Source organism: Callithrix jacchus, chromosome 10 (genome assembly GCF_049354715.1).
Source record: "Callithrix jacchus isolate 240 chromosome 10, calJac240_pri, whole genome shotgun sequence".
NCBI lineage: Eukaryota > Metazoa > Chordata > Mammalia > Primates > Cebidae > Callithrix > Callithrix jacchus.
In genome coordinates this window covers 3,993,095-4,015,490 of record NC_133511.1, presented here as the reverse complement: position 1 = coordinate 4,015,490, position 22,396 = coordinate 3,993,095, and the positions used below count along the sequence as shown (strand labels likewise).

General features: G+C 39.6%; 1 protein-coding gene across 3 annotated transcripts in view; it reads left to right on the top strand.

Moving 5' to 3' along the window:
* Positions 1–22,396, top strand: part of PDGFD (platelet derived growth factor D) — a 244,740-nt gene that overhangs the window by 128,062 nt on the left and 94,282 nt on the right. For 2 of the 3 annotated variants that reach the window (XR_013522796.1, XM_002754356.7), the window contains exon 2: positions 22,023–22,227. Coding sequence is in view for 2 of the 3 variants with exons in the window: in XM_002754356.7 (XP_002754402.4) it covers positions 22,023–22,227 (205 nt within the window). In the remaining variant the exon portion in view is untranslated. The remainder of the gene's footprint in view (positions 1–22,022; positions 22,228–22,396) is intronic. The other variant, XM_002754357.7, reaches the window with a different exon arrangement.

The window sequence follows — 22,396 nt, the reverse complement described above, 5'->3', positions numbered from 1 at the left end:
AACTATAGGAAGATGAAGAACTCGAGCAGTAATGCAATCCGCCATATCATACACTTAAAAATTGGCCACTGTTCTCTCTCGAAAGAATGCTGAGCAAGGCAGCTCTAGGGTAATGGAATAATAAGACTAGTTATTCAGTAGGTCACACTGAAGAGAATCAGTCCATTTCTAGTAGTTTTCTCTAGAACAGTGCAGCTCCGATGGGATCCATGGACTAGCCGCCATGGCATGTACCCTTTGCTTCTGATCCACAAAACGATGAAGCACTTGCACCAAATGTAGATTAACTATGACCCCAGATACATTATTCTGCTTGCTAAAATTGTTTTCTGGAACAAGAAATTATCAATGAAGGAAGCAGTATGTTTTGATTCTCAACTTGGCTCAAGGTATTCTTCATATAGCAGACAGGCACTTTGAGTGGCATTACCCGAGAGCTTGTCTAGAAAAATGTATTCCTTAATCCAGGATTTTGTTTCTTTCACTCACTATAGATCATACACATTTTCAGAACTGAAGTTAAACATAATGAATTTGGCTGGGCACAGTGGCTCACGCCTGTTATCCCAGCACTTTGGGAGGCAGAGGTCAGGAGTTCAAGACCAGCCTGGCCAAGATGGTGAAACCCCATCTCTACTAAAAATACAAAAATTAGCTGGGCGTGGTAACGGGCACCTGTAATCCCAGCTACTTGGGAGGCTGAGGCAGGAGACTCACTTGAAGCTGGGGAGCAGAGGTAGCAGTGAGCCAAGATCATGCTACTACACTCTGCCTGGGTGACAGAGCAAGACTCCATCTCAAAATAATAATAATGATAACAATAATGACCTTGATACTTTTGTATTAGCATTATAGTTCCCATCTGTTTGAAATTATTCAAACAGAATTGTTGACCAGAAGCACAGGTCTATGCAGGGAATAATGTAATATTAGGAGAGACAGGAAATTTGGCAATTATGTAGATGCATAAGAAAAATAATATATAAAATATGACTATTTTCTAAGCCCAGTACTCCCAAAATATATTTATTGCCCTAAATAGAAAAGTATATTTTCCACTGCCTCTTCTCTCATACTCTAAAAACATTTATTATGTTCTTTAATGTCTATAAGGTACCTATTTAAAATGCATATGTGATATAATAAAAATATATTGCTATTATTAATACTTATACGTTGGTCATACATATTATTCTTATTTAATTGAAACATATCTTCCATTTTTTTACTTCTAGTTAGAAGCTATCAATAAATCACTTGTAATATGTTTGAGAAAGATTAAATGGATAGAGTCAGGTCACACTTTATAGAGTTCATATTTTCAGTATTATGTCGACAGTCACAGTCATCTCAAATTAGAAAAAAATGAATGAAATAGCTTCAGGGCCTAACATACCTAGAAAGAGTGTCGAGGAAGGCCAAATTTAAAAGACGGCATTAAGGTTATATCTCCATCTCTACATTTTATTACATGTGTTGCTTCTACTCTCTGAAGCAATAAATCAGCCCAGGAAACTGCTTCTCCATCTTCTGAACTCCTAAAATGTTTGCTGCCTAGAGATTTGTTTGGTGTTTATTTACTCATTTGTGTTGTTTTTTTCTGTGCATCTGTTTAGCCTATTGACATTGGCAGACTCTTTTACATTTGGTAAAACATTTCCATATTTTTTATTTTTGGTGCTTCCAGCAGCCCCATGGAGATATTAATGTTATCACTATTTTGCAGATGAAGGAACTGACATCTAATTTAGTGATTTTTTTCCCAAAGACACACAGCTAGAAAGTAGTAGGGAACACTCCAAATACACTTTTATTTTTTAAAGTTCATTTCAATCCGCCCTTCTATAATAGACACAGAAAATATAACATGCGTGCTCTTTTCCATGCTCAGGATAGAAACTAATAATTATACATGATAATTCCCTCAGGTCATATCTACAGCCTCAAAGAACTTTTCAACACACTATTTCAGAAGGAATCTTAAAATCTTTGGAGTTGGCATTCATAATTAAATATGTTTGATTTTCCAGCTATATATATCACTTTCTTAGATTTATGGCTTTTTTCTCCCTGCCTCTATCATGTCTGCCATTGTACTTTGCACAAAATAATACCTGCTAAATAAATATGTTAATAGTCTTTGGTTAAATGGGTAAAGTAATAATGTGGCAGAATTTGGTTGACTCTGAGGAATAGTATTTTTTCTTTTATAATCCTTGAGTAATTTATTTCTCAGATATGACTGGGCCTCATCTGTGCCAAGCGTTTTATACATTTGAGATTCAAGGATGAATTTATTCAGTGAACTTTTACTGAGTATTTATTCTGTGCAAACTCTGTGCTAGGTGCTGGACATACAAAACTGAGCAAGACAAACGTGATCCTTATCCTTTCGAAGCTTATCGTTTGCCAGAAGAACCAGGTAGGAAACAATAAAATCCACACATGTAATACAAAGCAGGATGTGTGTTTTTAAGGAAAAGACCTGCCTGCGATGACAGAGAGAAATGATGCCCGATAAAAAAAGGCGTTTTCCTGGTGAGGAGACAGAGGCTGAGCATTCTTTGCAGAGGCACCATCTTCATTCTAAGGAGGTCCCAAGGCAAGGAAGGGCTTGGAGCAGAGAAGGACCTGCCGGGCCATTGTGTGTGGAAGACAAGGATCGAGGAGCAGAGCCATAGCTCCTTTCCTAAAGAATTAAAAGCCCAGTAAGGAGAGGCATAAATCGGCAGCAGCACTCTTACAGCACAATACATGAAATGAGAAAAAGAGTCAAAGCAGTTTGTGAGAGAGGCAGGATTAGAAATGCTTAGCAGATGAGGAAGTGGGAGACTACACTTGGGGCATAAGAGGGAGGCATAAAAGGACAAGTATGAGGACCAGGAGCACAGCGACTGGTGCAAACATTGCTGGCCAGGGCTCACCCCTGAAGAACAGGGCCATCTGGGGCCCACCTGGATTGCAACACACAGCGAAGGTTATAGCATATGAGGTGGGCAGATCCCCCAAAAGACATCTTTGTATATAGAAGCAGTCTAACAAGATCACATCATGGGTTTGACTGCACGGTTTGTGAATTCTGATTTCAAAACTGTGAATGAACCCCCTCATTTAACAAATGGACCACTTGCTTAACTTCTTCAGTACTGTTTACTCATATGTAAATGCATGGAAGCATCTTAACTCAAGAATACTGAGTTTCATTAGTTCAATAAATATCAACTGAAACCCTCCTATTACTTCTTACTAGGTTCGGATACAACACTGAATGAATCCCAGTCTTCATTTTCCAGAAGCTTGCAGTCTGGAAAATGATGTGGGGAGCCTTGGGGGACAAGGTAAAGGGTGAGTTTTACAGGCAGAATCAATAAAATGGCACATGTTAAATTTTCTGTCGCAATGCTTGACCCAAGGAATCTTCTCTCCCTTCCTCCATTCCTATTTATCATAGCACAAAGTACTCTCTTTTTCTGTAGAAAATCTCTGTTTTGTGAGAAGAGCAGTAGTCACTGCAGTAGATTTTCCAATCTTTCTGGAGATATAAATGGCAGTCATGGTACTTTACAAAACAGCCACTCTAACAGATGCCAAGGGTCTTATCGATGGTGCTCTTAAAAATTAAACATTGACCATCTTTTTTGTAATGGAGATGCATGTTGGATCGAGTGGAACAGTGGTGAAGAATATGTTGAGTGTTAGACTGGAAATCTGAACTGGAGAAAGTAGATGGAGCCTAAAACATGGGCTGTGACTCAGTCTACAATGAGGGTTAGCCTCGTTACAGCTCATGACAGAGGTGTAATCATCCTATCCGGTATCTTGCTGTTTGTTTGCATATACTGAACAATTTTACAAACAGGAAAAACACCCAAGGAATGTTACTAGATCTGAGTAAAGAGGGTACATTAGCCCACTCAAGCTGCCATAACAAACACTGCACACTGGGTAACTCCAACAATAGAAATTTATTTCTCACATTTCTGGAGGCTGGGAAGTTCACGATCAAGACATCAGCAGATTTGGTGTCTGGTAAAGCCTGTTTCCTGATGTACAGATGGCACCTTCTCTCTATGTCCTCACATGGCAGAAGAGGTTAGGATCTCTTTGGGGCCTGTTTTATAGTCAGTAATCTCAATCATGAGGACTCTGCCTTGTGATCTAATCACTCCCAAAGGGCTGGCCTCCCAATACCATCACATTGAGGGTTAGAATTTCAGCGTATGAATTTGGAGGGGACACAGACATTCAGACTATAACAGAGAAATTTTAGATGGCTGAAAAGATCAGAGATGTCCCAAAATGCGCTTCAAAGGGCCCAACATTTCTTAAATAGTGCTACATGACAAATTGTGGAAGAAATGATTTTTCTGCCAATCCTACCTTTACACCAGATTACAGCCACTCTGTTCAGAGCAAGAACTGTGTGGCATTCATTTTTTCATTCAAACAGTGGCTGTGGTGCCCTGTCCATGTTGAAGTAGCATTCATACACTCAGGAAATATTGGTTGAATACATATTTCAAGGTCCTTTTAAAGCTTGATATAAACACAAACATACCCAGTAGTTGCTAATCACTGCTCTTTGGTTGCCACTCTAACTTTTCTCTTGCCCCTTTTTTTCTTTTTTCTTCTTCTATTTTTTGAAAGGGAGTCTCACTCTGTTGCCCAGGATGGAGTGCAATGGTATGACCTCGGCTCACTGCAACTTCTGCCACCTGGGTTCAAGTGATTCTTCTGCCTCAGCCTTCCAGGTAGCTAGGACTACAGGCATCCCAACCATGCCCAGCTAATTTTTCTATTTTTAGTAGAGACAGGATTTCACCATATTGGCCAAGCTGGTCTGGAACTCCTGACCTCGTGATCCACCTGCCTTGGCCTTCCAAAGTGCTGGGATTACAGTCATGAGCCACTGCGCCCAGCCTCTTGCCCGTTTCTTCTTACTTACCCTGATGGATGGACATGGACTTTAACCCAGAAAGAACATTGTGTGGATCCAAGCCAGTCTTGGTAACTCCGTACCCTTGCCAGGACTGGCATAGGCCTGAGAATATGCCCGCATTCTGCCCAGTGAGACAGAGGGAAAGCTTGCTTGGGAGTGAGTGGGCGTTTGAGAAACGTTCCACTTTCTTACAAAGATATTTAAGAAATATGTAGAGAAAGGCCTTTTCTTTGGCCTTGAATCCAACCTTGTGAGGCAGAGAGAGTTGGAACTGCTGTCACATTTTAAGGAGAGCAGCCAGCACATTCAGGACGGCAGAACAGAAAGGTGGGAAAACCCGTGACGACCATGCAAAACCGTGACTTTAGTAAACGTGAAGGTATCTACCTCCTGACCTCCTGTGAGCAGTGACACCTTTTCTTTATGGCCTACGTCACGTGGAGTTTGGTCATCTGTAAAATTTGCAGCCGAAAGTAGCTTTTATAAGCCCAGCAGATGGATTAAACGTGTGGTGCTGTGCAGACAGAAGGACCTCTCCCTATGTATAAAATTTCAAAAGGATTCATTCAACAAGTAGATTCTGAAAGCTTACTACTGTTGACAATTGATTGAGAGAATGTATTTCTATTGAGGTTTTGGACTCTGTAGCACAAACGTGAATCTGATAGCAAAAACCAGCTGGCATTCGATGTTCCCACATGAGCGCTTTATATCCATGAAGGGATTGCCTGTGTCTCTGTTTTTAACCAAAACTGACAACAGAAATGGAAAATGGGTGAATGGCTGAATTGGACAACCATGCCAAACTCTCATATGATATTGTAATTTTGTAAAATATACCATTCTGAAGAGTTCAGTACATGTTAATACTCTGGTGCTTTTTAATTCATTCCATTTTCATCCTTATTTAAACCGCGTTTCATTCAGTAGATAGTTACTAGATCTAATGCAGAGACATAGGCAGGCTAGTAAATCATGCTTTTGAATGTACTGTTTTCTTTAAGGAAAAAGTTAAAGGGGTGATTCTCCTGTGTGTACAGTTGCTTTAAAATGCTTTTTGTATTCCAGATACAAAGGTAATGCTATCTCTGTTTTTCTTTTTTCTTCTGAAATACCAAGAAGGATGACCTGTAGTTCTTTTTGCCTCTAAAATTGGTCTTTTTTCTCAAATTAATTTAAAATGTAGCTTTGTTCACACCTGAGACCCCTTGAGAATAAACAAAATCGACATTTCTTTTTCAAGCAGTATCCCGTCAATCTGAGAAGAAAAGAGAACCTTGTTTCAATTGCTGGCCTCTCATACATGGCATTTGTAGCGGCCTCACAGATTAGTAACTCTGGCTCAATTTGAAACTTAGATTTTTATTGATTGTGCTTCAGAATAAAGTCTAGTAAGTTTTGAAAGCAAGTATTCATGATTTACAAATTAGTTTTTTTAAGTAGCATGTTAAGAGTTTGGAGGAACAGATTCACCAGCAATATCCTTGAAGCCTTTAAATGATGGGGGTAATAAGTTCTGTCTTTTTTTTTTTTTTTTTTTTTTTTTTTTTTTTTCAAAAATAGCAGCAACAGAGGAACTGAGAACTTGACTATTCTGCCTGGTGGCATCATGCTCAGGGTAAAAGCATGAATTTATTCACCATCTACATGTGACTCCACATTCCCACCAGGCACTCTGTAAACTCTCAATAAATGCTGATAGAGGGATGCACTCCCTCGGTCTTGTCCCAGAATATGACTTCAGATTTCTTTTCTGCTGATCATGTGAGAGACTATCTGATTTTTAATAATATATGCATTCCCAGGGAAGCCAGACAGGTGCCGACGTATCATTAGTCTTTTTTTTTTTTTTGTAGAACTCATCGGTTTTTCTAGCCTAAACCACAGTGGACCTCGAAGATGCCTATTTGGCTTCACCAACTGGTTTCTTTTAGCAATGTAGGCCTACACAATCCCATTTTTCTCAGGATTTATTAAATGCTATTACGTGTTATCCTTTATTAAAGGCTATTTATAACTCATCTGAAAAAAAGATTCTAGATTACCATAGGAGGTCCCACAAGAAAACAAATTTGCCTTTTGTTTGTTGTTTGTTTTGACAAAGGATCTCTCTCTCTTAATGTAGAGTGCAGTGGTTTGTTTATAGTTCACTATAGCCTCAAACTCCTGAGCTTAAGTGCTCCTCCAGCCTCACCCTTCCAAGTAGCTGGTACTGCAGGTGCATGCCACCACACCCAGCTAACCTTTTTATTTTCAGTAGACATGGGGGGGTCTCACTGTGTTGCCCAGGCTAGTCTCGAACTCCTGGCCTCAAGCTATCCTCCTACCTTGGCCTCCCCAAAATTCTGGGATTACAGGCATAAGCAGACCCGTACAAGTCTTATGGAATAGGCATGAGGGAAGCTCAAATGTAGAGAAGCAGGTGAAGAATATTATTCAGTAGTGATATAAAGGGATGAAAAATGTTTCTACCTCTGTTTCCAGGCCCATGCCAGACATTGTTAATTAGTCATTTCCATTTTTTTTTGTTTCCATTTAACATAGACACAGGCTCAGAATTCTTAAGATGAATACTGCAGGTTACTAACTCTATCCTAGTTTATCTACTGCATGAAACCTAGTAGCCATCTCTAGCAAGATAATGAGTTCTGACCAAGATAAGACCACTTACTGAAATGTATTTTTGGCAGCTCAGCACCATTTTTCTTCCTCTAGTCATCAGACCTTGATGACTCCTCTGCTTGGAGATACATTTCTATTCTGACCATCTGTTTTGCCACCACTGCAGTGATTTATAATAACAATGAGATGTAACTCAGTGTATGGTTGGATTGTGCTACCTACTGGAAAATAAAAGACAAGTCAAGCCTCACACTTTTCTACTTGGGAGGCAGGTATGCCATTGAAGTAGTCGTTACTGAACTGTTACAGTTTCCAGTTCCCCTTTACTTCTAGGCTCCATTCTATGGTAAGTTAGGTCTGGCTGAGACAGGAGAGTTCCCTGGACCCCTTCACAGGACTTGCAACAGGGGTGTGGCTCACTAACTGGCTACTGCACTCAAACCCTTGCAGGAGGGGGAGCGTGCAGGTGAGTGGGTGCCCGGATGGGATGAGAGCTTTTTGCTCCAGCCACACAGTAGCATTTAAAGCTATGTTACAATGAACGCTCTTTTAGTAGTTGCCATCCATTTCTAAGTGTTAACCAGCTCAGCGGAGGGTCAGGATGACAGCCCTTTACACCCTGCCCTCTGGTACATGGGTTCTTGTCTGGTATCCAGGAAGAATCAGGTTACACAGACTTGAAGGATGGTGAATGGAGAGGTCTTATTGTGTGATGGAGGTAGCTCTCATCTGGATGGGGAGCTGGAAAAGAGATAGAGTGGGAAGATTATTTTCTCCTGGAGTCTCCGACTATCCAGCTGTCTCTTCAACATTCAGATACTTCTTTTCTCTCCTTCTCCGCCATGCTGCTCTTCTCTTCTGCCAGTGGAGTTTAGGGTTTTTATGGATACAGGTGGGGGACATGGCAGGCCAAGGTGGTTTCGGAAAGAGCAACACTTGGGTGGGAAAACAGGGATGTGAAGTTCTCATGTAGGGCCGCAGGCCCAGGCTTGTGGGTGGAGCGTTTGCCGCAGAACTACCCTCTTGTACCCAGTATTTCCTGCCTCCTGTCCATATCGTGACCATACGGTTTTCTTAGGCCATTCTTCATCTCCTGGTTTCCCCTGGAGAGTTCCAAATATTGCAGTGCTAAAACTTTTATTTTCCAGGGTTTCAGAGAGAGAAACATGAAGTGGAGCCCCACCAAGTCAAAGTGGGCATGTAGCATGAACAAAAAAATAAGCTTTAAAACCACTGAGATTTAAGCTACTGTAATCTGTCCTTTCCTAACTAATGCTGTTTCACTGGAGTAACATTAGGCAAGTGTCCATGGAGGAGACACAGTTGTCTACATAAGGATATTTGAAGAGATTTGTTAGCGTGAGCTTTGACAAGGAAACCAAAAGCTTGTTTCATTCTAAAACGCCATCCATTGTATGACCTAGCATTGACTTAGTAATAGCTTTGGGAAAGAATAAAATATCTGCTTTAAAAGCATACAGAATTCTGTTGAATAAAATGATAATAGTATGCATTTATCCAGAAAAGTATAATCTCTTTTATTATCCCCAAGTCCAAATTGAAGCCTTTTTCACATTGAATTGCCAAATCTTTTAAATCACTTCTATAATTCAGTATTGATACACAGCATCAAAGTAACATTACCTTTTCCAGAACCAGTATGTGTTACTATGATTTGCTCAACATTGCACTTTTAGGACTCCACATAATTTTGAGGAATATCAAAGAATGCTAGGAATTCATCTGAATTGTCATTACTTGTATCATTTTGTTTTTCCTTGGGTTAGGTATCACTAGATGTTAAGTACTTCTCTCGAAAGCCTCCAACTTTAGACAGGTCAATATTTAGCACCATCACAGTGCCTGAAGCATTTACATTAATCTTTCGTAGTTTTACTGCTTCTTTGGACTATCCCGAAACATTTCATAATTTCTACTGCTTTTAATTGTATTTTCTGAGAGAGGCAGGGAATCTATTTCTTGGAGCATCAGTGAGAAATCAAAATGCAGTTTTTACTTTCATACATTTTCCCAGCTTTGGTCCAAGAAAACACTTTCATTTTTTTTTTAACCACAGAATATGCATGCGACATTACATCTTCATTTTTTTAGTATATTTACATTTCTTTTTCCATACTCATTTATCTTCACAAAACTTTATAAATTTTCATAGTGCATCACAGTACAATCTTTATAAATGCTTTACAAGTGACAGATATCTAAATACATTATAATTCTTCCATATATTATCCTGCCAAAGTTAATATTTGAAGTTGAAATTGGATGAACAATTGTCTCCTACGCAGGACTAAATTTATGCTCACAAAATCTATGAAAACTATGTCCCAATGTGCTTCTCCTCCTAAAAACTGGACAGTTAACATTTAACAGTAGTCATGCGATAGTTCCCTATTTTAAAATGTTAATGTGAAAAAAAGTACTTTGCAATGCAGTGACTTTGGCATTAAAAAGTGATTTCATCCCTAAATAGCACTGAAGCCATATCATTTAATCAACATTTATTTTAAGTATAATTACAAATACACATGCGTTCATTATGTAATATATAACTAACGTACATATTAAATATAGTCATAGGTTTATGCACATCACAAGCGATAAAGCAAACTGACTCTCAGTCAGCTTCCTCGTAGGAATCTGTGAGCCCTTTAGTCAGAAGTGACTAGGAAAATGCTTTCATCTTTGTCTACACAGACATTTAAGCATTAGGATATTTGATCATCATTGCCTCAGATCCACACTGTTCAAGGCACATCAGCTTTATGGGATTGATTACTTCTTACAGTTACTCTGGAAAAATCCTCATTCTGCACAGTATTTATAACAATGTTGGGTTTTCTAGAATAAATTTTCTCTAGAGAAAGTGCTACATCTTGTTACCCCTGGATATGACTTTTCTATTTTCCCTGTTACATTTTCTGTGTCTCTGAGCTAGGTTGGCAGCGGTTAAAGCAGATATGTTTGTCATTGTGGTTGTCTTACTCTTTCCTGGGTGTTAAGTGAGTATGATGGACACGAATCCCTATTCAGGAGCCTTAGACACTGTAATACTCTCCGCCATGCCATCAGCATTTCCGTTCACCCTCACAGTTCTGTTTTACTGTTTCATTTAGTTTCCACATGCTTTTTATGTAGATGGCAATATCACAACACAAAAAGACTACCATAGAAGAAAAGAGAATTAATTAATATGAACTGCCATAATGAGATCAAATATAGCATGGTTATTTGGGACCAATCTTTACCATATTCAAATATTCTAAAAATTAGACCAAAAGTCATTTCAGGGAGGTAAATGATATATCCATTTTAATAGTTTACAATCATTTCCACAATCTACCTATAAAATACAGCTATTTTGAAGGAAAGAATATGATTGCTCACTGATGTACTATAACAAAACAAATTTTTGTACATTAAAAGATATAGTGAGGTGAAGAATAAGAATTATCAATGTAATACTTTGGGTATTACTACACTCCGGGTGAGTGTTTATGACAAGTATTCAGTAGGAGTTTATGGTGCTTTTTCATTACTTCTCTTTTGGTAGACTCAGATTCTTGGAGAAGAATAATTTTGAGCTTAGGGGACAATCAAGTGATTGCAAAAAACGTTGTCTCCAAATGGTTACTGTGAGCATGGCTGTTTATGTAACATCAATATCTTGGTTTGTGCCAAAAAGTGCTGTAATGTTTTTTTAAAAAAATGTATGTAACTGGCAAATAACCAACTCCTTCTTCCCCAAATCTTTATAAAGAGAAAGGTTTTTGTATTACTACTGAGATCTTAGAAAAATCTCTGCTGGAGAATTCTAAATAAATGTCTGATGTTTAATCATCTTTGCTCATGAGTTTCCTAATGGCAGGCCCTAGACTGAGCACAGGTGGATGTTGTTTTTGGAAAGCTGATGTGAGCTAGTGGAAGTCTAATTCTCAGTAGGAACATGTGTTAACCAAAAGTTCCTTAATGAAGACCAGCCTATTAATAGTCCCAGGAGGACTTCAGTTCATTGACTGCAAGCTTCAGTGCGTTAGCAAACACTAGGGGGGAAAAGCCGAAAAAGCTTACATGCTGATTTTTAAACTAACATGGTTAGAGTCTAATTTTCACCTTTATCAGTGCACATGGTGAGACTCCAACCCTGTACTTTTTAAGTTAGGAGATAATTCATGGAAAATTATCTAATTCAATTCAGTTTAATCCCAGTTGAGTGTTTTAGGGTCTGCTGTACAAATTGACCTATTTATTTTTAAATTAGGGACTTCCTGCCGTAATCTCTTTTCTATTGTCCATCTCTCTCATCTCTTTTTTGCTACTTCAATGAAACACTGCACAATATCTCACCAATTAAAGGACTGTTTTGCATCCTGTGACACTTCTCTATGTTTTGATTATTTGAGGAAGAATGCAGAAATTATTTGAGGTGATTGAATAATAATAATGCATTTGCAAGACACAGGACTGATTTTGATTCATCTTGCTGAGCTTGCTATTCTAAATTAGATGGTTGCATAGGATGAGAATCTATGGAATCTAGTCAGTCACTGATTTTGTATATTGCTTCATAAATCCAAGAGCAGCCCCCACATATAACAGCAAACTCTTTTACTTTCATTCCAACATTCTTCTTCTTTCCTTTCAGAGCCACAACTTTTTAAAGTACTGTAGGGCCCCGCTATGGTGCTGCTGGTAGGTTGTTCAATAGAAATAGGACAGAGTAAGAAGTAGTTATTTCAGAATTAATATCGAAACCAGATGGTAAGCAGGATCGTTTCAATGCAGCTCTTACAAAACTAATACCTTAATGTTTATGCTAAATGTTTTCTCACAAATGTAGGCTTACATAAATATGTCTTCCCTGGCTACACAAATATGAATTCCTTTTCTATTATTATACGTGAAGTTCTGGGATACGTGTGCAGAACGTGCAGGTTTGTTACATAGGTATACATGTGCCATGGTGGTTTGCTGCAGCCATCAACCTGTCATCTACATTAGGTATTTCTCCTGATTCTATCCCCCACATGTCCCCCCACTCCCAGACAGGCCCCAGTGTGTGATGTCCTCCTCCCTGAGTCCATGTGTTCTCATTGTTCAACACCCACTTATGAGTAAGAACATTTGGTGTTTGGTTTTCTGTTCCTGTGTTAGCTGAGAATGATGATTTCCAGATTCATCCATGTTCCTGAAAAGGACATGAATTTATCCTTTTTTATGGCTACATAGTATTCCATGGTGTATATGTGCCACATTTTCTTTATCCAGACTATCATTGATGGAAATTTGGGTTGGTTCCAAGTCTTTGCTATTGTGAAAAGTGCTGCAATAAACATATGTGTGCACGTGTCTTTATAGTAGAATTATTTATAATCCTTTGGGTATATACCCAGTAATGGGATTGCTGGGTCAAATGGTATTTCTGGTTCTAGATCCTTGAGGAATCACCATACTGTCTTCCACAATGGTTGAACTAATTTATACTCCCACTAACAGTGTAAAAGAATTCTTATATGTATTTCTTAGAAATGAATTATTTGGGTATTTTAAAATTTCATTTCTGGTAAAACTGCCTTTTATTTGTTACCTCTAAATATCTTTCAGGTTCATAATAATTCTTATTATAATATGCATAAACAATATGCATGATTTGTAGTAATTCATCCATCTATGTTTTTAAAGATATATTTTGAGTGTCTCATATGCCCAGACTGGCAATGTACTGGGGCTACGTTGATTAACAAGACATAGTTAAATTCCCTCAGGAATTTAATTTTCTCCAATATGATTTTATTTTTACTTCCCTTTGAAACTTTAAAAGAAATTATACAGCACCTTTGAGTGTCTTCAGTTTTTATGTCTTATATCTACACAGACTCAGGAAGAAGTCTTTAGTTAGTTTTAAAGAGAGCAAAAGGTAGAATACATTGTTTCTACATTAAAACCTTTATTTCAATTTCTTCATAATGTTTTCAACACAAATTGTTGTGCTAAGTGGCTAATTATGTGCCTGGGACACTTGCCTAGTTGATGAGAAATAGAGATTTTTCTCAGTTAATATGGATTAGAATAACTTGTTGTATTACCCACTTGTATTCTTTTTTCAGATGGTAACCTATAACTATATATAATATTTATTACATATAATATTAATATAATAGAATGTTACATATAGTTACCAAGAGCGTCTGACCACTTACATGTTGATGATTTGAGATTTGAGATTTTATTTTCGGAGCATTGTTTAATCTTACCTATTATCTGTAGTCTAACCACTGGCATTTCTGTCCGCGTGGAGGAAAACTATTGAGGTATCACTTCATTTTGGACCTGGAACGAATCTAAAGTACCACATTATTCAGCCCCGTCATGTCTTAGGTTGGGAAACAGAAGCCAGAGGGATGACATGGCGTGAATAATGCTGCTGTCTGAAATATGGGAGAAGAGTTCCTAGGACTAGAAAGAGGTAGAGCTGAATTCAAGACTCAGCTCTTAGATGGTAAAGCTTCCATTCTTGGGCTTGCATTAAATCACTTTAGCTTCTCTATGGTGCTTTTGTTACCTGCTGAAGTAACAACAAAACAATTATTATAAAATAACAGAATGAAAATATAATATTTGCTTTCTATCTCGTCAGCTTATTTCTATGATGGACTCTCAAAATGGGTGTTTGTAAACTATACTGCATCCCACACAAACTCAGGTTACTATGGTTGTTTAGCAACAGAAGTGGGACCGTATAGTTTACAAATCATTCAACTACATTCCGGGCAAACATTGTTGCTATGACATATGAAACAGCACTTTTATTAATGATATTTTGTAAAAAAAAAATCGTTTTCAAGTTTGGGATTTCCTGACTCTTACTTGCTTTTGACTTGTAGCTGAAAAGGGTTTGTGACTGTCAGTCACACTGTTGGTTCCTGGCTGTCTTGAGACAAGGGACAAATGGGCATGTCTGTAGTGTTCCAATGAGTTTGTGTGAGATGGCACAGCCTGCAACTACATCACTGTCTGATCTAAATTTTAACTTTTAATTCAACAACTATTTTTCTTTTGCCTCTTATGCTGTCATTTATAATTTTATGATATGAGAAGAAGAAACATGACCATTATTCATAGTTTCATTTCTCCTTAAGCATTATTGTAGATGATGATGGATTATCACGTACATTTATGGGGGCCAGGGGTGAGTTCTTCATGAATGGGGAGAGCTGGATAAGGGGTGAGACTGTCGAAGGGAGTCAGAGGCACCAGCTCTGTAGCCTCTTGCTCTAGGACATTGTATACCGGAAACAATGTCCTGGAGGAGGTTCCAAGGTCAGAAATAGACAGGTGAGTCTGAGACAGTGAAACGCGATCCTTCCCTGAGCCCCCTCATAGGACCTGCAACAGGAGTGTGGCTCCTCTTGTTTGGCTGTCATGCGCACTCAAACCCCTTTCAGGATGGGGAGCATGCAGATGAGACCCCTGGGCTCCAGCCCCACGGCAGCATCTAGGGGTGAGTATCTGCATCTCTCAAAGTCCAAATGAGCACATGATACAGCGTGCTCTTTTAGCCTTGCTGTCCACACACAGCTTAAGTGTTAACCAGCTCCATGCCCTCTTGGTACCCAGGTCCTTGTCTGGCATCCAGGAAGAATCATGTTGCATATGGACTTGAAGGATGAATGCTGCGGTTTTATTGAATAGTGGAGATGGCTCTCATCAGGATGGGTGGGGAGCTGGAAGGGGAATGGACGGGGAATATGCTCTTCCCTGGGGTTTGGCTGTCCAGCAGACGGTCTCCTCTCTAGCTGTCCCCAGCTGAACTCCTCTCAATGCTCAGATGATCCTTCTTTTCTCTCTGCCATGCCATTCAGCCATTCTTCTGCATTTCTGTACATTTCCTCCTCATCTGCTTCTGGAGCCTGGGGTCTGGGGTTTTTATGGGTACAGGATAGGGTGGGGTGGCAGGCCCAAAGCAACGTTTGGGCACAAAAACAGGAATGGCTGTTCCCATTTAGCGCTGCAGACTTCCAACCTTGAGGGTGGGACCTTTGCTGGGGAACCACCCTCTTCCATTCAGTATTTCCCTGTCTCCTGTCCATGTCAATAAATCATCAGTCGAGGACACAAGATGAAAAATCAGACTTGAGTTACAGAGTCAAAACAAGGAGGTAGCAGGAAAGTCGGGAATAAGAAGCAAAACAGAAAATGTGACGTGGTCGCTGGTCCTCAAACCTTAGGGTGCATCAGAATCACCTAGGAGGCTTATTAATGTATCTAGTGCTTGGCTCCGTGCTCGGCATTCCTGCATCAGCAGGTCTGGAGTAGGGCCTGAGAATCTGCATTTTTAGCAGACTTCTAGGTGATGTTAATGATGTCGCCGTGAAGACCACACATAGCAAACCATTGGTCTAGATAGATTTCAGAGATAAGTGACAGTGCCTACAGTGACTTTCATGAGCTCCTGGGATACTTGGTTGCGTGAGCTGTTTGTTAAACAATTGGGAATAAAATTGAAAATTATACAACATTTTAGCTTTTTAAAAATTTTAATTGGCTATTTTTAAGTCAAACGCATAGCTCAGAGTTTATGAGGATGTGTACCTTTTTCTGTATTAAAATGTAAAATGAAGCTATATTCTTGTTATGTAAACATACAGAAGAATTATTCCCTCTGTGAAAGGTGATTTTTTCCCCTATTTTTATAGTTTAACAGCTAGTACAGTGTTCTGGGTAAGCATGTGTGCTCTGAAAATACACTAAGGTCACATCTTGATTCCACCACAAGCTTTGTGGCTGAGGTCACACGTGTCTTAAATTCTCAGAATTTCCTTTGTAAAGTAGGGATATTACCACCGGCGTAGGCTTGTGGTAAGGATTGAATGAAGTGATGGCTTTAAACCACTTACTGGAGGACCTGGCAATAGTCATTGCTCCAGAAATGTTAGCTGTTATTGGCACATGGAGGTAAATGCCTTTGTTTAGGAATGTGACTTTGTATACGATAGGATACTTCCGTAGTTATCTCAGGTTTAACCTGATAGATTGCTCTTTGTATCTATAATTCATTAGAACTCTTCTGCTAAAAATAGCCCTGAGTTGGCATGAAGTTTATATGTAAACAACCTGATTTAGAAGTGGATTACAGATAGCAAAGAATCAAAATTGCCTCAAGCAAATTTCAGACTAAGAAGGAGGAACACTTTGTCCAGCACAGTGATTAGAAGCATCTACTCTGGAACCAGATTGCCTGGTTGTATTCTGACTCTACTTTTCACTAGCTCTGTGACCTTGAGCAAGTTACTAGACCTCTCTGTTCCCCAGAATCTTCATTTGTCAAATGGTGGTAATGAGATGGGCACAATGGCTCATGCCTGTAACCCCAGCACTTTGAGAGGCCAAGGCAGGCAGAGCACTGGAGATCAGGAGTTCAAGACCAGCCTGGTCAACATAGTGAAACTCTGTCCCTACTAGAAATACAAAAATTAGCTGGGCATCGTGGTGCATGCCTATAATCCCAGCTACTTGGGAGGCTGAGGCAGAAGAATTGCTTGAACCCAGGAGGCAGAGGTTGCAGTGAGCCGAGATTGCACCACTGCACTCCACCTTGGGCAACATAATGAGACACTGTCTCCAAAAACAAAACAAAATAATGGTGGTAATAATACCTATTTCAAAGTGGTTATAAATATATATGGGCATATGTATACACACAAGAGATCACCTATATAAACTGATTAGACAGTATTAACGAAGTATGTAAATTGCTTAGAACAATGCCAGGCACTAAATAAGCATGATTAGCAGTATATTTGCTGTTGTTCATATTTTGTTTGTTCGGATGTATATTTGGCAGATTTTTTTAAGGAAATATAATCTGAAATACTGTTATTTTTCCCCTATAGTTGAGTATACTGCAGCATAGGTCTGTGACAAATTTGCAAAATAGGAAGCAAATATAGTCATACCTCAGTATTAATGGAGGATTGATTCCAGAACCCCCTCCCACTCCACATACTATAAAGATACCCAAACTGCTTATATTAAATGATGTGCTATGTGCATATAACCTATGCACATCCTCTTTTATAGCTTAAAATCACCTCTAGAGACAATGTAAATGCTATGTAAACATTGTTATACTGTATTGTTTAGGGAATAATGCCAAGAAAAAAAGTCTGTACGTGTTCAGCCCAGACACAAGCGTCCTTTTTTTAAATAAATATTTTTAATTTCAGGGTTATGAATCCATGGATGTGAAACCCATGGATACGGAGGGCTGACTGTACTGTCTTAATCAAACTACATAAGAGGAAGCTCCTCTCCCCACCCCTTCTACACTTTCATAGAAATGTAATTGGCATTCACTGATAACCAGAGTTAATACCTTGAAGACAGCACAGACTTTAATGATGTTTTAGGAAAAAAGGAGGCCCCTTTCATACTTACAAAGGATCTGAAAGTGTACTTCTAAAGGATGTCGTTGACTTCATTATCGCCAAGTTCTGTGGTAGTTTCTCCATCTGTTGTCCCCTGGTCTTGCTCTTGCATGTGATTTTATTGACCATTCTGTCCTTGAAATTGTCCCTTTTCTGGGCACCCTGACTTACACACAGCTTCCTTCTCAGCTGTTGCTCCAGACAGGCACTTCTTGTGTCACCTGCCACTCCCAGGGTATGTCTGCCAGCACCAAGCTTCACCTGTTCTTCAGAGGGATCACTGATTCCCAGGACCTCCCCTCCCCTCTCTGAGCTGATGCCTTGTGTCTGATCTGTTCGCCTAGCTAGCTCTGTAACCCCTGAAGCTTGCTAAATTTCCACTTGAATTCCTCATCCCACTTCAAAACAAAACTTCGATTTCTCTACAATGTTTCCCCTGGCCACATCCCTGAGCATCAGTAATACCACACTGAACCCAGGCTCCAGGGTTAGCACGCTGCTGCTACCGGCTGACCCGTACTTTTGCATTCCTTTCTGAAAGGTCTTTTCTATTTTTCCCCCAAAGTGGCATCACTGTCACCTGCCCTTCTAGAATAGGACCTTGTTACCCTCACCTGTGGTTCCTGGGAGGCCGTGATGCCGCAGGCACTCCCCCTCCAGTTTGTCTATTGTAGCACCAACAGGCTAATCTTCTTTTTAACAAACTATTCCCCCACACTAGGGCCGTTCTGTTGTACACATATCAAGTGCAGATGTTTCTGCCTGGCTTTCAAATATTTCCATTGTTTCTTTAAAGCTTGTAGCCCTTAGGTCTCACGTGAGCCGAGCTGGACTCTGCTCTGGGCAGGCCTCTTGCAAGGATCATATGAACACACCTTGAATTCTCCACTTAGCCTTAGAGCAACCACAGCATTTACACTCAGCATTTAGCATTCCCTTTTGCCTGTTTACATTTGGGCAGTATTCACCAACTTTGTTTTCCAAATGTACAAAGATAAGAACCATTCTTTAAACATATTAAAATTATATTCTAATCTAACACAGCAGCTGAAACTATAAAGAAAGAATATATAATACCCATTAAAGAAACCAAAGAGAAAATATGCCGCTTAATTCCCTTACACAAACGAGGAATCTGAATACCTGAGTTAGATATTTTTAAATGTAATAGTTATATATTCACACTTATGGTTACCTTCTATGCATGGCAAATCATGGCTGCTTGTCATTTATATTATTGGCATAATGTTTTATTTTGGATTCAATCTGCTTTTGATTAAAATACTGATTTAGAAAGAAATGAATAAATTAATCCATAGCGCTAGAGGTATGAAAATATGGCAAAAGTTGTGAGAGTGATACTCAAATGATAGAAATCTTGAAAATACTATAATACAATATGGTTAATCTGTGCTTAATAAGTAATTGTTGATTGACTAATAGTTCAAATCAGTCGATCTGGAAAACCGCGTTCAGACCTGTATTAGTCATTTTTCACATTGCTGAGACTCACTACCTGAGACCGGGCAACTTATTAAGAACAGAGGTTTAATTGACTCACGCTTTCATATGGCTTGGGGAGCCTTGGGAAACTTCCAGTCACAGGAGAAGGTGAAGCAGAAGCGAGGCCCCTTTTACATACAGCAGGAGGCAGGGGTTGCGGGACCACCACACTTTCAAGCCATCGGATTTCATGGAAACTTGCTCATGATCATGAGAATAGCATGGGGGGGGACCACTCCCGTGATCCAGTCATCTCCCACCAGATCCCTCCCCTGACATGTGAGGATTACAATTAGAGATGAGATTTGGCTGCGGACACACAGCCAAACCATATCAAGACACATTTCCTAAAAGCCCCATGTGATAAAACGGGCAGACACCAATTTTCACAGCTAAACTTTAAGCTTAAGATCAGGGGAAGAGAAAAGACTCAGCAGGCAGAAATGATTTTCGGCTCCTCAGGAGTTGTCTGCTTGTTGGAAGCGGTGCCATGACTGGAGGCAGGGAGTGGGGACCTCCCTACCCGTTGCTTTTCCTAGGACTCTCTCGCGCTTACAAAGTCTAGCTGGAGAAGCTGGAATGCATTAACATTAAATGAGTCTCTAAAAAATTGAAATGTCCACATACAAAATCATTTGCAAAAGAGACTTGAACTTCACATGCCAATTCTTATCCTCTTTCTCTTGTTTTTGGAAGCTCTAACAGCCACCCCCAGAAACCCTACTTTATACAGCGGTTTCCTCCAGCAAGCTTAGCTCCCCTGACCAGGCTCACTGAATTATAGGCCTCAGAGTAAACTCGCTGCAGGAGAACATAAATAGACTGTGGCCGGAGGTCTGTTTATGGTGGGGCCTAAAAAGCCAAAATTTGAAATGCAATGAACTGTGAATATTGGGAGGGATGAAAACGGAATCCACTGTATGATGCAATTCTGATAAAAACTACCCAGAGTTAGGCCAAATTTCATAGGTTATAATCACAAGCACCACAATATGATACTCATTTGAGACATTAAGTGTGGGGATCTCAGATCATTTGCACTTCTGACCAATTGCGTATAAATTTGGGAGTCCGTGTAAGCACCCAGGTTTAATATTTGCTAAACAACTTACAGAAATCAGAAAAACACTATACTTACAATTAAAGTTCTGCTATAAAGGATATAAATTAGGACCCGCTAAATAAAGATGCACATAGGATAAGGTCTGAGAGGGTGCCAAGCATGGAGCTTCTGTGTCCTCAGGACACATCAACCTCCTGATACAGCAATGTATACCCCCATCTAGGAAGCTTACCCAAGTCTTGGTGTCCAGAGTTTTCACTGGAGTTTCATTATGCAGTCATGACTGGTGGAATCATCATCAGCATGAGTGAACTCAGTCTTCAATCCTCTTTCATCCCCAGGGGTTAGGGGAGAGATCAGGTTGAATATCATATGGCTCCCAGCCCTAACCCTTAATCACACGGTTGGTCTACCTGGCATGGCTGACCCCCGTCCTGAAGCGATCCGTGGGCCCACAGTGAGTCACCGCTTTAGCGTAAACTCAGATGTGGTCCCAGGGGTCATGTCATCGGTAACAAAAACATTTCTATCATGTGAGAAATTCCAAGGGTTTTGAAGCTCTCTTCCAAGAGCCCAGCACAAAACCCAGATAAATTCTTTTTATCTGGGTAACAACATAGAGAAAATACAATAGGAACTGGACCTATTTTCAGTCATAGAAAAACCAAGACAAAAAAATTACGATTTTTTGATGGTGGAAGGATGAAGCATTTGAATCCATGATTTTAGTGCGATTTTCATCCATACGAAATGAACTGCAGTTCTGAGACAGTTGTTCATCTTTCCTTGACAAAAGTGATATGGAGAGCACCCGGAGTACACAATTAGACATCAAGGGTGGATTTGGAAGGACTTAGGGAGGCGAGGGACACTAGAAGAAAGATGTGTCGTTTGTTTAACCAGAAGGTTACCCACTGGAAAATGTCATTTGAATACAAAATAAATGGTCATTAAACATCTCTAGAGTCTTTTCTTTTGTTTTTCACTCATTCATTCATTCAGCAGTCTTTAATGAGTATCTCAGATGCTTGTCACTGGACATACTTTGCTACATGATCAGTGTAAGAAACAAAGTTTATTTGCATTTCGTGGAAAAGGAGAAGGATGAACGATTTGAAATTATTTGCTGATTATAATTGCAATCCAAATGAACCTGAGTTCTGAGATGGCTGTTAGTTTTTGCTTGTCGAGAAGGATGTTAAGAAACCCTCCTCTCCAAGTATGAAGTATTAGACGTGAAATCTGTATCTGTGAGGAATTTGGGTAGGTGAAGAATAATAGTAGAAAAACACGTTGTTTGTTTAAGCAGAGGGGCTACCATTTAGTCTTAATGATTTTTAGCAAAATTAAGAAGTGTTGTGAACTGTGATGTGTTATAAATTGTTCTCTCTTTTTACTTTCCTGTAATTGGAGCAACATACTAATTTCTGCAAGTTCTGACTACTAACAGAGAGCAATCACCTCACAGACTTGTACCGAAGAGATGAGACCATCCAGGTGACAGGAAACGGCTACGTGCAGAGCCCTCGATTCCCCAGCAGCTACCCCAGGAATCTGCTCCTGACATGGCGGCTTCACTCTCAAGAGAATACAAGGATACAGCTAGTGTTTGACCATCGGTTTGGATTAGAGGAAGCAGAAAATGGTATCTGTAGGTAAGTGGGGAAAAAGAAAACATTTTAGGGTACTATTTCAAGATGAAAAACAAGAGATGAATTTAAAGCATCACATCAAACACTCCTTTTGAGCCTTTTAAATGGACCCAACACATGTCACTTCTGTTTCAAAAAGCCTTTACGTCAACCCTAACAGAGAAGATAGCAT